This window comes from Lethenteron reissneri, chromosome 37 (assembly GCF_015708825.2).
Source record: "Lethenteron reissneri isolate LAM-NWPU_2019-01 chromosome 37, ASM1570882v1, whole genome shotgun sequence".
In the NCBI taxonomy this organism is placed as follows: domain Eukaryota; kingdom Metazoa; phylum Chordata; class Hyperoartia; order Petromyzontiformes; family Petromyzontidae; genus Lethenteron; species Lethenteron reissneri.
The window spans coordinates 13,185,613-13,203,157 of NC_083815.1; the positions used below are offsets into that span (position 1 = coordinate 13,185,613).

The 17,545-nt window shown below is 42.4% G+C and overlaps 1 protein-coding gene across 2 annotated transcripts in view; it reads left to right on the top strand.

The window, feature by feature from the left end:
* The first annotated feature begins 9,726 nt into the window (after nucleotides 1-9,726).
* The window catches only part of LOC133351427 (CD109 antigen-like), a 93,786-nt gene continuing 85,967 nt past the window's right edge, over nucleotides 9,727-17,545 (top strand). The window contains exons 1-3 of one of the 2 annotated variants that reach the window (XM_061566625.1): nucleotides 9,727-9,774; nucleotides 10,411-10,475; nucleotides 14,861-15,030. In XM_061566625.1, coding sequence (XP_061422609.1) covers nucleotides 10,432-10,475; nucleotides 14,861-15,030 — 214 coding nt within the window. In that variant the 5' untranslated portion in view covers nucleotides 9,727-9,774; nucleotides 10,411-10,431. Of the gene's footprint in view, nucleotides 9,775-10,410; nucleotides 10,476-14,860; nucleotides 15,031-17,545 lie in introns of those variants that run through there. The other variant, XM_061566627.1, reaches the window with a different exon arrangement.

Genomic DNA, 17,545 nt, shown 5'->3' on the forward strand with positions numbered 1-17,545 from the left:
TGCTTAACCAATACATACTTCACCTGGAATGGAACCTTCTACAAGCAAATTGAGGGCACCCCAATGGGCTCCCCCCTATCTCCGGTTGTAGCCAACATCTTCATGGAGAAATTTGAGACGGACGCCATCCAGACTGCCACTCTACGCCCGACCTTATGGAAGAGGTACGTAGACGACACTTTTGTCATCTGGCCACATGGCCGGCCTGCTCTAGACCAATTTCTCGACCACATCAATTCCATACACCCAGCCATCAGATTCACCATGGAAGTCGAAAATGATGGCAAGCTACCCTTTTTGGATGTCCTAATCAAAAGGAGACCTGATGGTTCAATGAGCCACTCTGTCTACAGGAAAGCCACCCACACGGATGCTTATCTAAAACCGGATTCCCACCACCATCCATCCCAGAAGAATTCCCTCATCAAGACTCTATATCATAGAGCCCAATGCATCTCCGACCATGAACACATTTCCAGTGAACTCAAACACGTACGCCAAGCTCTTAAGGCTAATGGTTACTCCGACTACACAATCCGCAAAGCCATCACTCCAACCATCAAGAAGGATCCTGTTGAGGAGCCTTTCAAGACCATCACCTTACCCTACATTCCTGGGGTCACAAAAAAGATCTCCAAAATCCTGATTAAACACAAGATCCAGGTCCGATTCAACACAGTACATAAAATCCGTGATCTGGTCCCGTCTGTAAAAGATGTGGTTCCAGACATACAGTACCCTGGCGTCTACAAACTAAGTTGCCTCTGTGGTAGCAGTTACATTGGGGAAACCAAACGACATGTCTCGGACCGCATCCGTGAACATAAGGCAGACCTGAAACACGGTAGGACAAACACCTCAGCCGTGGCAGATCACTGTTACAATTCAGTGGGCTCACATGACATTGACTTCTCCAAGACAGAGGTTCTCTGCAAGCCATCTGGCTATCATGAGAGATTCGTTCATGAGGCGATCCACATATACAAACACAGAGACAATTTCAACCGAGAAGATGGATTCTGGCTTAGCAATCATTGGAAGGACGTAATAAACCATTTCGGATCTTAACTGATTGTGTTCACGTTAACGGTGACTTTCAGACCGCGTTCCACTCACTGGCATGGTGCAGTGTGCAGAGTAATGTATGGTGCCGTAATTGTACAGTAAACATATAGCAGTATGATACACATTAGGGTGGGTAGAATAATACATAGTGTTATATTAAAATGGATAAGGCAGCAACTGCAGCAGCAGCAGCAAGTGCAGCAGCAGCAGCAGCAAGTGCAGCAGCAGCAGCAGCAAGTGCAGCAGCAGCAGCAGCAAGTGCAGCAGCAGCAGCAACTGCAGCAGCAGCAGCAACTGCAGCAGCAGCAGAAACTGCAGCAGCAGCAGCAACTTCTGCAGCAGCAGTAACTGCAGCTCCCTTTGATGCTGTTAATCCTGCATAATGCACATGCATATGCAGTACTAATTACATTCCTGCATTTCCCATAAATATGCTAAATTCCTGTTGATATGCAAATTCCTTTGTCAATGCGCCCAGCTTATATATATGCTCTAAGCCCGTGTGCTGTTTCATTCAGACTCTGTCGCCTCGACGGACCTGGTTTTCACCTGAGGACGGCTGCTTGCGTTGTGGCCGAAACGTCGTGAGAATTGTTTTATTATATTTTATTTTTATTATTTTATTACTTCCCTTCTACGTGACTTTACCGAAAGAACCAAGAAGATGAATCCCTGCAGTCACGAAAGCTTTAAATCGAAAAATAGTTATTTGTTTTCAACATTGAAAAGTTATCTACGTACTTCTATACATGTTTGGTTCCCAGTGTAATGAAACAAGTTGTTTAATATTGTTTAAGTCACCTTTGTTTCCTTGGCAACAATTGTATTGAGCTGACGCTCGTTGGGTTTGTGTTTATTCACCTTGTATTACCCTTGAACATTATAACAGTAGTGTTGCTATAAACTGCTGCAACCTTCTGGAAAGTCCTGCGAATCAAGGAAAAAAATCGCCCTCCCATCCATCAGGACCTCAATACCGTCCCTCATCATCACTTGACTTCACACAAGCCCTTTTGGACCCATGCGCCTTACCTTCAACAATGCGAGTTCAAACCCTATGAAGCTTGGAGAGCCGAATGGAGTTAAAATAACTCACAAACCCCTTGTGAAAGACCCAACGCAGAAAATCCTTGGATTTAATCTTCCACGAAGCTCATGGTCCACCCTAAACCACATCCACATAATGCATGGCAGATGCGAATACTGGATGCAGAAATGGAAACTTAAAACTCTCCAGTGTGCGACTGTGATCATTCAGAACAGACCAGACAGCATATAACAATACAATTCCCGATCCACAAATACAAAGAAGACATCATAGCGATACACTCTGTTACTCTTGACATGGTTATCTTTCTTGACCACCTGAATGTGAAATTGTAGTTGTTACTCTGCATCTACATCAGCCATACGAAAAAATAAGTTCTATACATTTACTTTTCAGTTCCACATTTTTTTATTTTTTTATCTTTATCGTTTTCCTGAACATTAGTTTTATGGTTTCAGACAATGCTCTCCCTGGTTGTTTTCTAGCCTTTCTCCACACTTTAAATCCACTGCCCATTATTATTGCAGTTCATTACTTAAGGTGGTGATATCATAAAATGCATTTTTTGGCCATCTACATTTCTTTCATAAAGTTAGTCTCAAATGATCTACCTGATTTTGGTGTTAACTGTCTTGGTTGTGCCCTTGGTTGGTGTTATATTTCTGTAATAAATAAAAGTGTTACTTAAATGGTGCATGGCTTGAATGTTATTTCCTATATTGCGTTTGCTACTCAATCTATACAATGTAAAGATTGATATGCTGCAACTACCTTTTTTCACCAAGGTCCTACGTGGGTCATTCTTGTAAACCACCTTAAGGCTGAATATGTTTACCCATGTAAACAAATGCAATGAATCAATCACTCCTCCATAATTGTTATCAAGACTCGCTCTAGAAAAGGTTTCCACTCTTCGAAAGTATGGAGTTCTCCCATTTCTTTCTCACCTTGCTGAAATCAACTATGTTGCATTTTCAACAAGGTTTTATTATTCTAGTCATGTTATTTATTTATATGCTTCTCATTATATGTGACTGAGTCAATAGCAACTTAAAGAGTAACCATGGATATGTTTGAAGCAATAGAATTTGAGGTACTTGGGGTTTTATCAGAGAATGACTAAGAACTATCTATTTCCCCTGAATGCGCTTGTGTCATTACCCCATTGTCACATCTAAGAAACCTAAGATGAAGGAGTGGAAGATGGCAGCCTTCACGCAGCCCACTCTGTTAAGGGACAATTCACGATGCATGCTTCAACGCGGCGACCAAACATCGATAATCGATCTCCTGGTCTCCAAAGCAACAATACAAGCCACACCAATGGCCCTCTTTACGGCCATACAACGCGCGAAGTAGTGCCTGGGACAAGGATCCTCAAACTGAGCATTGAGGAACTCTTCCGGGTGAAATGCGATTATCTTGCTATCATAATGAAAATCCATAACTTTGATGTCCTCACGCTCCAAGAAACTCATGTATTGGATGACCTACATGCAAGTCGCTACCACATCCATGGATGCAACCTCAAGACAAGCCATTAGCACCCGAAATATGGCTTGGCCATTTAAGTGAAGAACACATCACAAAGTTCTATGCCTTCCCACCAACTGAAAAATAAGCCACCTACACCACCAGCATCGAGATAGGGGAGCTGCACACCACCAACGTGTACAAAGCCCCGAATTCAAGATAGCCAAAGCCAGCACTCCCAAGTGGACTTTAACAGCCATTAATATTTGGGGCTATGCATTTGATCAGGCCGTCGGTGAAGACCTAACTGACTGGACGTTCGCCGAAGATTTGCACCTGGATTCAGATCCCAAGCAGCAAACAACTTTCCACTCTACTCGCTGGCAATGTAACTGCAACCCTGATCTCGCCATAATTTACAAAGATAAAAGTGGTAGCACACCACGCATCCCACAAACTTCTCCCATGCTTCCCCAAAAGTAAACAGGCCCATCACCCATACTGGCATCGAAATTCCTGTGATTGTGTGAAAACGATTACCAAGGGGGAACCTGGTCAAAGCTGGTCAAAGTACTGTTATAAGGAGGTTGTAGAAAGAATGGTGAGTCTAATTCCCATGGCACGGGAATGTTATCACCGTTTTGTTGGCCTCATCAATGTATCTGCCAAGAAGAAACGTCCCCTGAGGTTTCCAGAAAAAATACATTCTCTGCTGGACAAAAGAGACTCAGGACCTGCCCCGAAAGTATAACCAGTTGGGCAGGACACAGGTTAAAAATGCCCTACTAGAGTCTTTAGACTCTAGACCAGTGGTCGGGAACCTATGGCTCGCGAGCCATATATGGCTCTTCCAGTGACGGCATATGGCTCCCAGACAATTTTGAGTTGAAAAAAATAATAATAAAAAAAATAAAAAATCAGTTTGGAACTGATTTTAAAATACTTGTGATATTGTTTAATACTATGGTGTCATTTTAAAGTAAACAGAAATTAGATTTGAAGATAAATTTCACGGGTCACGCCTGCATGAAGCTCAACCTCACCACGTATGAACCAGACAACAAGGCCATCAGCAAAACCATATAGCACCAGAAGTCGCATTAAAAGTAAGACATATTTAATTTATTATACGTTAAAAATACTATATGGCTCTCAAAAAAAATATATTTAGAAATATTTGGCTTTTATGGCTCTCCCAGTCAAAAAGGTTCCCGACCCCTGCTCTAGACTAAACTTTACCAGGTACAGCCCACTGAGCTACATAGCTCTTTTTCACAGGCGACCTGGCCACAAATGATAGCTCAATGACGTGGCTTATCATGTGGAAATGTATAATACTCTCAACGCATTTTTCTAAATTTGGAGAGATAAACCAGAGGACCCGGTAAATAATCAACACGGCCATGGGAAGACATGCAAACTCCAAATATATAGGTGTCAGGGTCGGGATCAAACCCACAACCTCCGGTATACCAGGCAAGGTAGTTAACATCTCGCTAATGTGGCGGCCAACCAGACTTAAGCGGTGAATTCAGTGCGGTGAAAGCTTGGAATTCACACATATCAGCCATCCATGCCTGGGCCCCACTCTGACATATGGGTGATGCTAATCCAACAAAATACTGGACCACAAAATGTATGCCCATTATATAGCCTCCAAACTCGTGGATAACACGAAAGAACCCCCTGACAAAAAACATTTTGCGAGAGATCCATTGCTAGTTACACCAGACATTGACCTAAATTTCTTCACAAGACCCCACTCCATCAGCACAGAGGAATTGGGGGAAGGTATGGCTGCAACGAAGACAGGCAAGGCTGCTGGCAGAAATTGTGTCCCCCCAGAATTCCTCCATCATTTAGGCCCTAGGGGACTGTAATGGGTGGCAAACCTTGACACCAAAACCATGAAAACCGCATACATCCCAAAAGCATGGTGGGATGCGATGGTCATTGCAATACCTAAACCAGGCAAGCCAACCGACAATCCAGGAAGCTATAGGCCAATATTACGTCCGTGCACGACCTATAAATTTCCTGGAATGTATCATCCTACAGAGAATCAGCCCTTTTGTCGAATCAGTGATCCCTGAAGAACAAGCGGGATTTCAGCCTGGACGCAGCTGTTGTGACCAAGGTGTGGGCCTTGCGACGCACAATGAGGTTGGATTATAGGAGAAATCCGAGACGGCCTTTGTGGACTTGTCATCGGCCTACAACATAGTTTGGATTAAGGACTTGATATAGACGATGCTGAGCAATAGGCTACTGCGTGTCTATATGGGTGACAAAGTCAGCTCACCCCGGTTGTTCAAGTTCAACAATGGTTTGTCACAAGGTTCAGTAATCGCGCCACCACTTCAATGTCTACACCAGTGACATGCCACCAACCGGGTCATGCAACATTGTATATGTGATTACCTTGCCCTCGCAACGCAAGCAGCCACTTTCAATGACATCGAATCAACTCTGAACAAAGACCTAACACCATAACGGAATATTTCTGGAAATGGTGGCTCAAGCCAAATCCCCACAATACAACGGTCACTGCAATTCATCTTGATAATAGGATCGCCAAGCGCACTATGAAAGTGACCTTCTGCGGCAACACTGTGCAACACGACCCCACTCCAACCTATCTCGGAGTGAAGCTGGACTGTACACTAACCTTCCATGACCAATTGAACAAGGTGGCCGTAAAGACCAAAACAAGAGTCAACCTGGTCTAAAAACTGGCAAGGACAAGATGGGGAGTATCAACACCAGTGCTACGGAAATCCATGATGGGTCTTGTATACTCTGTAGCTTAATACTGTGCACCAGTATGAACCAGAAGTAGTCACACTCGACTTGGTGATGTCGAACTGAACACTGCAACGTTGTCTTGCTGTGGTTTGGGATTGTTTTTGCTTTGGTTTAACTGCCTTGAAGCTTAGGAATAGATAAAATGATATACTTTATTATTTAATGGGTGCCACGGTTGTGTGATATTATCTTCCTTGCCTGGTATGCAGGAGTGTGGGGGTTTTATCCCAACTCTGACGCCTGTATATTGGTAATATGCATGTTTTCCCCGTGGTCGCATGCATTTTTTCTTCGGGTCCTGTTTTTGCCTCCACATTTAGAAACATGCGTTTAGATTATGTCGATTATTTTGCTGCTATACATTTACACATAAGACATTTCGTTGAGTGATCATATGTGGCCTGGTCGCTTCTGAAAAATCTCATAGCTCATTGATCGTTACCTGGTAAGATGACAAACTTTATTTAGTTTTATTAATATTAAGTGATTTGTTTACATTTCCTATGCATTGCACGCCTATCGTGTTTTGTATTGATTGTTGTTGTAAGGTTGTGACATGACCCAACTGGACCCATCAAATTCATCCTACAGTATAAATAAATATTCTGATTCTGTATTGTGTAGCATCAAAAACTAAGATTTTTGGTTCTGGCTCAACAATTTAATAGGTAAGGGCCGAGGTTATGTGTGTATGCATTAATGAACGTGGTTCAATTAATCTCCCTGAATTGAAAGTGAGTAATAACCAGTCTTGGAGTAAGGATAACCGTGATGAGTAGATTATTAAGCTCGTATGATAAAGCATGAAGCAGATTAAAAATGTATTAGGTAAACCCAGTGGTTTTAAAGCATGATTTATGTTTTATGTAAGCAATGCCTATGAGAGGCATAAAGGTAGTAGTCATTCAATGTGTTTATGTAGAAGATGAGAAACAAGATTTGATTCTATAAAACGTTCCTTTTGATTCATAATTAAAACTATAAGTTATAAATTTGAAGTTAAGATGAGAAACGAATCAGTTTACTGACATACTTGTGTAAGGAAACATTTTCAAGCGTTGAGCTGCAGAGAGTGAATATGGACAAAGTACAATGACTCTCAGCTAGTGGTTCTCCAAGTGTAGTCCCCGGACTACCCGTGGTCCACGACTGTCCTCTAGGTGGTCCGTGGGCTGTGATGCAAATGCAGGTTGATTTGGAAATCATACTGTTTGTTTCGGACATTAATATTTTACTTATGAAGTTAGGTAATGTGTTTTGTCACCAGGGCTGAGTAGCAGGGCGGTCCGTGAAAATGTTGCATCAGCTAAGTGGTCCGTTGGTTAAAACAGTTTGAGAAAATTGCTGTAAGCAACAGTTTGTGATTCTAAAGTATGTTTTTGTCTTATTTTCATTTAGGTAGACTTATAAGGCTATTGTTTTTTTTCCATAGTTTTGAAGTCACTTCATAATTTTACTTGCAAAGTGACCTTGTTTCCAGAGTCATGAAAGAAATTGAAATAATGAAGTAAGCACCCAACGACTATACGTATGGACAAGTAGTGATGTATTCGTCCTGATGCAACCTCTTTTGTACTTGGGAATTTGAATACCTACATTTATACAGTAGCTGTAGCAACCGTGGCTTAGCAAGCAAACACCTCGCTTGGTGCAACTAAATTTTCAATACAAATATACTTCAATGCAGAATGTTAAGGGGCTTAACTAGCTAAAACGTTAATTGACATTTTTATGAAGAGAAAATACAATGTACGTTTTGAATCGATATTGTTCATTTGCTTAGCAATGAATCACACTTAGTAATTTCACAGATTTTTCATCCAGATAATTTTGAATATGTTGATGACATTTTTTATTATATTGGATGAGCTTTCCACAGAAAAAACAAACACACAAAATACAGTGCATTGTAATAGGCCTCTGAATATCTCCATATCCATTGATGGACATGAGCTATGTGAGAATTGTCTTTGCTATAGTGTTGACTAAGTCTCCCACACTGAGTCGAGATTACTATGGAAATATATTACTATGGAAGATTAGTTACTCTCAAAATAATTATTATAGTGATTAATATAGTTACATTTAAAATGCATGAGGTGTTTGTGTCATATTTACGTGATCTAACCCAAAAAAACCTCTATTATGGATGATATTGGTTGCGAAAGCCTACGTGTTAAACTACATAATAATGGTTCTTACAAAGTTATTCTATTCATATTCTTGAAGAACAAGAAAGTTTAAATGTGGCACATATAATTACTTCTACGTTTATAATTAGAAATAATCTGAAAACCAACATTTTCCATCGTATGTTCCTCCTGCCATCCTAGGAAAGTTTGCATCAGCACTAAGATTTTGGTTAAAAAATCCCAACCATCCAACGTCAAACCATGTAAATTCCAAAGCGTTGAGCAGATGTCAGTAAGACATCATACTAATATCTATATAAGGTAACATGCTTCAAAGACCAAACAACGATGAAGCAGAGCTCTTGTCAAATGGAGTTCCTATTCCAGAGGACTATGAAGTGAATTATAATTTTATTGACGACAAAGAGCTGATAAGCTGAGTAGAACATAGACAGGAATTTAAACTTAGAAACCCTTTCAAGTGTAAGTCAAGAACTCCAACCAGTGCCACCAGACAGAACTGCTGCACAAAGTGTGATGTAACTGACTTGCATTGATTAATCATTTAAACACCAGGGCCCATTTAAGATGACTTACAAATGGAAAAGAACCACAGGGGAAGAAGAGACAGAGGGGGAGACAAAAAAGAACAAAAAACAAACGATCAACGATAGCAACTCAAGCAGTAACCAAAACACTGATAACAACATAAATTATTTTAATAATTTATTTCTGTAAATGATAAATTAAGAAATATGTGTAACATTCATAACACAATTACCTTAGATGTCAATTGTCACTTACAGAAATGTTCAATGTTCATAGTGAAAGGGATTTGATATGTTTTTTTTTATCATTTCAATACATGTTAACATATGTAGAAGTAGCAATACAATGCAAAACTCATCACATTTTCCATCTGCATTTAAAAGAAAATAATGATCTGATAATATACTGCAATTATGGATGGTATTACCAAATCAAAGGAAATCAGTGACTCTCATGATTTTTTTAAAGATGTAGCAACATACTCTTAAGTCTCAAATATAATTTGCATAACAAATATTTAAGAGTAAACAATTTGTGGAACCTAAGCGTGTGCAATCACCCAAGCTGGTTAGCTAACAGAGTCTATGCTTCCTCATTCCGTAACCCCTATATAAATACAAAAAAGGTGGGCACTGGAAATGCTCAGGGCAGTGATTCATTCACTGCTCTTCTGATTGCAGCAAATCAAGACCGGGATTCCAGGTGAATTTCACTGAACTATAGAGGCAACCCTGTAATGTATGGGCATACACACACTTGAGGGGTGGGGGAGACAGGGAACAACGACAATGTTATACACACATCTTGAACACATTTTAAAAGAGACACAATGGGTAATGATATGATTAAAGTTTGTCTACCGTGCATTCATCTAGCTCTCTTCCCCATGTATGTGATGAAAAGCTGTGATGTACATTGCTACACTCTAGGAATTTAGAAAGGGGGATGAGCGTTCAGCAGGGGCGCTTGGCCCCGTTCAGCCCCCTGACGCTATAGGGGCTGAATAGAAGTGTCTAATAGAGGTGTCTAATAGAGGTGTCTAATAGAGGTGTCTGATAGAAGTGTCTAATAGGTGTATAACAAATCAAGAGGTGTATAACAAATCAAGACTACCTTCAAGGCAGACCACGAAATGTCATAACCAGTTGCAAGTCTGAAAAAATGTCCACAAAACCTAATGCATAGGACACAATACCTAATCCATGATCGGCAACTTCACTCCACCCCCAAAATTCACACTGGCTTGAAATGCTGGAAATAAAATAAAGAAAATAGTTTAAAATAATGTAAGTGAAAATTTGGCTCTGTTGCTCAGCTTCTTTACTGCTGTTGTTTTAGGTTCTTGTGTACGCATGCAAGATGAAGCTCTTTATTCTACTGCTGACAGCCACTGTTGCTCAAAGGTAAGTTTTTTTGTTGAAAAGTATATTTAATCAAACTCACATTTCAGCAAATCTGTGAGTACATAAATAAAAGATTCTCAATGTGTCACATGAATATCCTGGTAAACATAACTTTCTCACGAAAGATAGTTGAAAGCAATTACATTTTAAAGGCAGTCTTGATATGATATGTTTTATGCTGAATATGTATTTTTCATGATTTGCATTTTTTATGCTTAATATGTATTTTTCATAAAAAAAATAACATTATACAAGCAGTACTAAAGAGATAACCACAATTCAATGGTTACTGCACTTTGTTATGAACACAGTGACCTAAGTTTGAATCCCGGCCTAACAACGCTAGCAAGTGTTATCTGAACCCGTTGTGGGTCACCCATTCACCAACCGGCAGTGTCCATCGTGGTTAAGTATTTTCAGACAGCCTCACGACCAACACCCCATGGGGAGGTCTTCATCCAGCAGTGGGTTAAAAAGGGGCTCTGAATTCTGCTAAATATATATTACTATTAAACAGTACTCAGAATGTTACTTTTACGTAATATATTATGTATTGAGGTTCTGAAAAGAATGTAATTTTTTGGTATTTCATGAGCCCATAAAATGTTATTGTCTTTCCATTATATTTTGTAACTGTTAATTGTTGCCCATTTGTATTTGAATGAACACAAGTAAAATTAGAGGAAATTTGTGTTTGTACTTATCTATGTCTGCACTGACAAAATATTATCACAGCATATATTGTACGTGATCTTATTTTTTTCAAAACTTTTGTAGCCTTATTAAGTTCTTTTTAAATATCCTAAAATTCATTTTCATTGAATGATCCAATGACTATAGAGTATCAGCAAAGCTGTAACAGTTCACAAGTACTCATTTCATATTTATCCCTTAGTTTCTCCCATGCAATTGAAAAAAAACCATTGTATTTTTTCTGTGAATGACTTTGGCGAAAGTATGCCACCTTTTACAACTCCTCTCGTAATGTGTATTTTGGTTCTCTCTTCACGTATCTTCGTGTGGCTGTTCCGTTTTTAAATGTTATTTGTTTATTATATCTCTATATGGTTAAGTTATGCCTTGATCTATGATGACGGATGATGACTGCATCAATTCCTCCTGAGTTAAATGGTTTTTGGAAGTTTACAAAGGAACCGTTACAAGAATACACTTCACCATTATGCACGTTTAACTTTATTGTTCCATTATTTCCTTTAATGTTCATGTTTCTAATCCATGTCAGCGGGTTGTATGTATTAATTTTGTAAAGCATTAAAGACCTCATGCATATTCATGTTTTCTTCCTTCTTTCATCCTGCAAAGGGCAGTAGTCACTGCTTCAAATATGACAGATAGAGCATTTCCTCATTTGGAAAAAAAATGTTGCTCAGGATTATATGTGTAGTGACAGTGTGGAGCGAGAGCGGGACAGTATAGTTCCCTGGGACCATGGTTACTAATGGACGAGCTAATGATGATTAATGAGACAAGCATTGACAGGGTCACATGAGTGGGAGCATGGGATCCAATGGCGGGAAAGTGTAATAAGGGCGGTGCTGTGAGGAGAATTCGGGAATAAGGGCGTGGCCGGACCAGGCAAGGAGTGGAGGCTTGGGGCTGCTTCGTGTGGGGAACCGCTGTCGCCGTCGCCTTGAATCAGGTCGTCTCCATCGTCTGCGAGTTGTCTTGAGATTGGAAGCTATGTTGTCTCAGAATAGAGTTGTGTCACTACCCAAGTATACAGAGTCACTCGCGGTTACATGTTGAGTTGTCATTGGACTTTATTCTTAAGAAGACAAGACGGTGTCTCTGAGAGCTACATTAGATGTGTAATACAAATTGATTCTATGGATAGCTGCTTAAAATCCTTTAATTATTTAAAAATGGTTTCTATCATGTTATTGTTCCATCTTGCGTATGATTTTGCAAGCATCAAATTTTTCTGAATTTTATGCTTCCAGCACTTGTTGTATTTTCAAGAATGTGTGTGTTCTTCTTTAATTCAATGTTTAATTCTTGTTGTATTTTCGGTAATTTGCATGTTCTTTAATTTCTAGTTTCATTCTTTATTGAATGCTTTAAAAAGAAGTGGAACGATGGCTAAAAATGCTTCATGAGTCCAATTTACTACCTACAATGCAAATTACCAACTACTACATATGTAGTGACATAGAATAGGTGTAGCAGCCGTTCTGCCAGCAGAGCATGCAATGCCACGGAATGGGTCACTAGGGTGCTATAGCGCTTGTTGCTGCAGAAAGGGGCATATGAGGACGTAGCAGCCCACCCGGCTAACAGGGCACGTGATAGGCGTAAGAGATGTGGGGCAAAGGTGACCGAGGGGACACATGGGGTCTAGCCCAGAACCTTCTGGTAGGTTCCAGAAGGGGGCATGGCCGAGGGCAGAGCCAGGCCACGCTGGGGGGATTTAAGGGAGGCCCCAACTCAGGGTCGGGGCTGTCGTCTGGAATGGAACCTATCGTGCTACTAAGTCTTCATCCCTGTCTTTGTCCTCACCTTCACCTCCTCAGCATTGTTGGTCAGGCAGTGTGCTAGCTGTCCTGACCATAGTATAGGTATTCCCTATACCTGTGATTGCTAGAATAAACGAGAGTGCCTCCTATTATTAGTGTCTCTGAAATGATTGACTACATTTGGTGCCAGACGCATTAAAGATTAAACAAAAAATATCTTTATTTTATATATAGGGAAATTAAAGATTGCTTTACAGTGTCAAAGTCAACGAGGAGGAAAGCTCTTACCGTAGCGTCCTCGGACAAAGAAGACGATGTTGAGGTGTTTCTCCAGACAGCCTCGGAATTCAGCACCCCGGTAACTGGTCCCGAAGAGGCCATCCTGGCGGAGCAGCGGGTGGGGAACGACAACTCCGTGCTGCCCCCCGTCCGGAGGAGGACGGCGTGTACGCAACGCACGCCTCGCGGACCTACTGTCCACGGAGGCAGCGCTGGTTGTGCAGCTGGAGGTGGAGGAGCCGGAGGAAGACGCAGCGATTCGGGGGCAGCGAGCAGACAGCCCCACCATCGCCGCCGAACAAGCGCGGAAAACGACGAAGCACCGGGACGCGCGAGTGGCCACCATTTTGTCGATTGGGCGGGAATCGTTTCCCGCCAAATTCGACCTGCCGCCAACATCTCGCCCAAAGGTGCCTTCCCTCAAGAAGCGGCTGCCGTTCGTGAGAGAGTTTGCAGCTGCGGGGGGCGACTGGGCAGCCTTTCAGCGCCGTTTCACCGCTACATGTTCGCTTGCGAGCTCTTCCCACCACCCTGGACGATGACGCCATGGCGGCGTTCTATGCTGTTCCCACAGCAGACAGGGCGACGCTGTCACAGGTGTACACCCAAACGGCAGTAATTTTTGATCCACCGTTCAATGCGTGGCAAATGTTTGTGATGCGAAGACGGGGGGAGGCCGAGACGCCCCTTGCCTTTCGCAGCGCGCTGATGTCACTAGCCCAAGCCACATACCCAAAGATGGAGCAGGTGGGCCTGGACTCTCTGGTGCTGGACAGACTGTTGACGTTGGCCCAGGAAATGGACGTTTTTCTGCCTACCACGGAGGACGACCTGACTTCAATCAAGGTAGCTCGATGCATCCAGGCCCATTGTAACCTGTGATGGCGAGCCAGGGTGGCCACCTGTACAGGTCCCTCGGGGAAGTGGACGAACTGGAGCGTCAGAAGACCCCTCAAGTCTTTGCTTCGCTCGCCGAGAGTCCACGCAGGAGAGCCGCCACGGGACGGCAACTGGAGTGAGAACAACGGAGCGGTACCTTTCCTTCATTGTGGAGGGCCCCCGTCACCTGTTTTAAGTGTGGCCTGTGGGGCCACATCTCCAAAGGATGCCGCGCCAAACCTGAACAGTTCTTCCCGACAGCCCCAACTCAGGGTCGGGGCTGTCGTCTGGAATGGAACCTGTCGTGCTACTAAGTCTTCATCCCCGTCTTTGTCCTCACCTTCACCTCCTCAGCATTGTTGGTCAGGCAGTGTGCTAGCTGTCCTGACCATAGTATAGTTATCCCCTGTACCTATGATGGCTATAATAAACGAGAGTGCCTCCTACTATTAGTGTCTCTGAAGTGATTCACTGCACATCCACAAAATATCTCTTGGGCATGTGTGGGCATTTTTACAGATTTGTATGTTTTATACGTGATGGCTAAGTAACATGCATATTACGCATGTTTTTGTTACTGCCATTCCAGATTCTTTCAGCCAGGAATATTGCCAACACATTCACAGTTACTTTTTAAGTGCATTAAGTTTTGGAATGTGTATTTGAATGTTATATTTGATCACCCAGCTTGTATGCATATTTGTTTACTGTATTGAGGCTAATAGACATTATCTGTATGCCTTCACCTACCAGTGCCACGTACCTTGCGACCTTTTCGTATTGGTATGGGTATGCACAGACGAGATCAGATCTTGCCATGGGCTTCTCACTGTTGCCAGGACCTGGTAATGAGACCCTCGTCAATGTGACCTTCGACATCCCGTCACGTGGTATCAAGAAAGAACTTGACAACCTGAGTGTGGGTAAGAGCTTGGGTGTGTGGGGGGTGTTGGGAGGAAAGTCCAGTTGGCAGAACAAAAATGCAGTCTGGTTCCGTAAAATGTAACTTGTAAAGGAGCGATTACACTAAAATGTAACTGTTGTATGTGTTTAAAAACAATTGAATTGTGCAACAGTCCACATGTTGAACCAAGGAATGGTCAGCCCTCCAGGAGGGCACAACCTTAACACTCGATTCAGTACTTCCAAGGTTGTGAATGCCTGTGTGCTCCGTTTAAATGTTAGCTCCTTTTCGCCTAATTAAAAATGATGGTCTGTCTCCACTAAATTCTTTATTTAAACTAGACATTGAATTTTGCAAAGCAAAGTGCCCCAATACGTCTTTATTTGTGCCCCTGAAAGAATGACAACCGCTATTCTCAACTATGTGGTGGTGACGTCACCACCATGCTTGCGCCAGGCTAACTTTACCTTGAGGCCATGTGAAGTGTATTAGGCTCACTGGCAAATCAAGGGCCAGCTCACTGAGGTGACTAGAAGATGCACCACCTCTACTGTTGTCGAAGGATGACTGGCTCCAGCTGCTCACTTGTGTCCTTCACGAACCTCAACAGGTCGGTCTTGACACCCCTGGTACCAGTCATCGGCAAGTTCAATCAGCTCCACATAATTCTATACTTCATCAACCCGTCTGTTTTATAGCCTGTGTCATGCCCATTTAGCCCCCTCTATCTAGAGAAGAAGAAGCTGCTTGAGCATGCGGTGGCTCGGCATGTGGGCTACATGACCCAGTCAACGCAGACGAGCCTGTTGCAGGAGCTCACTGATTGGATTGTGTCCAGATCTTTCAAGGATGTGTGCTCCTCACATTAATAATACATTTAAAAATAAATAAATAATATCAATAGGTACACAATTTATAAACGCAATACAAAGTATTTTAAAGACATAAATTGACCGTGGCTGAAAGCACAGAGCCAAGCTCAGTGACCCTTAAAAGCCAGGCCGAAAAGATAGGAGAGTTCCACTGCTGTGTTGTAGCACAGCAGGGTGACAGGAGAGCACAGATAGATGTAGTGGACGACCGCCTGATTGTTTCAAACCGGCACAGCTGTGCCTTGAAAAACCTCCACGTTTCACAAGCAGATAGATTGGAAGGCATAACTGTGGCTGACAAGACCCAGAGCTTCATATGGAGCGATAAGCCAGGTAGCTTCCACACAGTGTTATGCAGCCGATGAAAAGATCATGCTGCTCAACTGATTTGGAACGCGACTTCTGCTGCCAAACTGGAGCTAGACATAAGCAAACTGCCCAGGTATGGAAACTTCTCCACTCTTCCACAGCTGTCCCATCACTCATGAGGAGTGAAGGGGATGGAGTATTTGAGACGTAAAATACTCAGGAAGGTCTTTGCATTTGTGGGATTTATCTCTTACTAACACACTCCAGGTTCAGCAGTAGAGTCTCTAACTCCTCAGAATGAGTAACAATGAGATCATCAGCATACAGGCCATGATTGACAAAGAGGAGGGCATTGATCAGGCCCCCATTGCATCTGTACAAGATGGAAATGTCTCTGCTACAGCCATGGATAGTGTTTTAAACTGCGTGGCCAAAGAACATGTTAAATAATGTAGAGGCCAGAGGACATTCCTGTCGAACTCCAAGTTTAACAGGAAATGTCTCTGAATTACAGCCATTCACAGAGTATGGGACCCCGAAAGTATTAATACTATTCCAAAACCATGACCTATTGGTGGTATCAAAGGACTTGACCTGGTCAATTAAGCAGAGATGTATGTCTTGTTGATATTCCCTGTAGCAGATATACAGAGAATATGGCATCCAGTTGATATTCCCTATACCAACCACTGCTGTAGCAGATATACAGAGAATATGGCACCCATGCAGGACCTTCTCGGTCTGAAACCACATTGTGTTTCCGTAACATTCTTTTCAGCATGCTTGGCAAGGCGATGTGAAATTATCCTTGTCAGTACCACTCCAAACACTCTGAGGAAGGAGATGCCCTGGTAGTTGTTGCAATTAGTGTGTTCCCCTTTCTTGGAAATAAGGACCACCTGGGCATCCTTACAATTCTGCAGAACCTGTCCTGTGTGCCAGAAAGTTGTAATGATGTCATGCAAGGTCTCAGCAAAGTCAACCCCACCTTGCTTCATGATGTTATCTGGACTGAGGGATTGTCCCTCCTCGAAACCTCCAAAACGCTGACAAACACGATAGCCTGTCCCTGGGGGTCTGAGATCAGATCAACATTGTCAGGATGGTAACAGGTGTGGTTCTGCAAGTTACTTTTTTGATGGAATGAAAGATGAGAGTGATTTATGATTGAGCTCTATTGAGACAGTTTCCATCTCATCACTAACTCATGACCACCATTCACGGCTCTCTGAACCTCCGAGCGAAGGCTGTGCTAAGCCACCTCATTCTCGGAAGTGGAAAGTTGTAAATAACTGGAATACATCCTTTGTCATCCAGGGTATCTGGGGAAGTTTGGACCGCGTACCCAATACA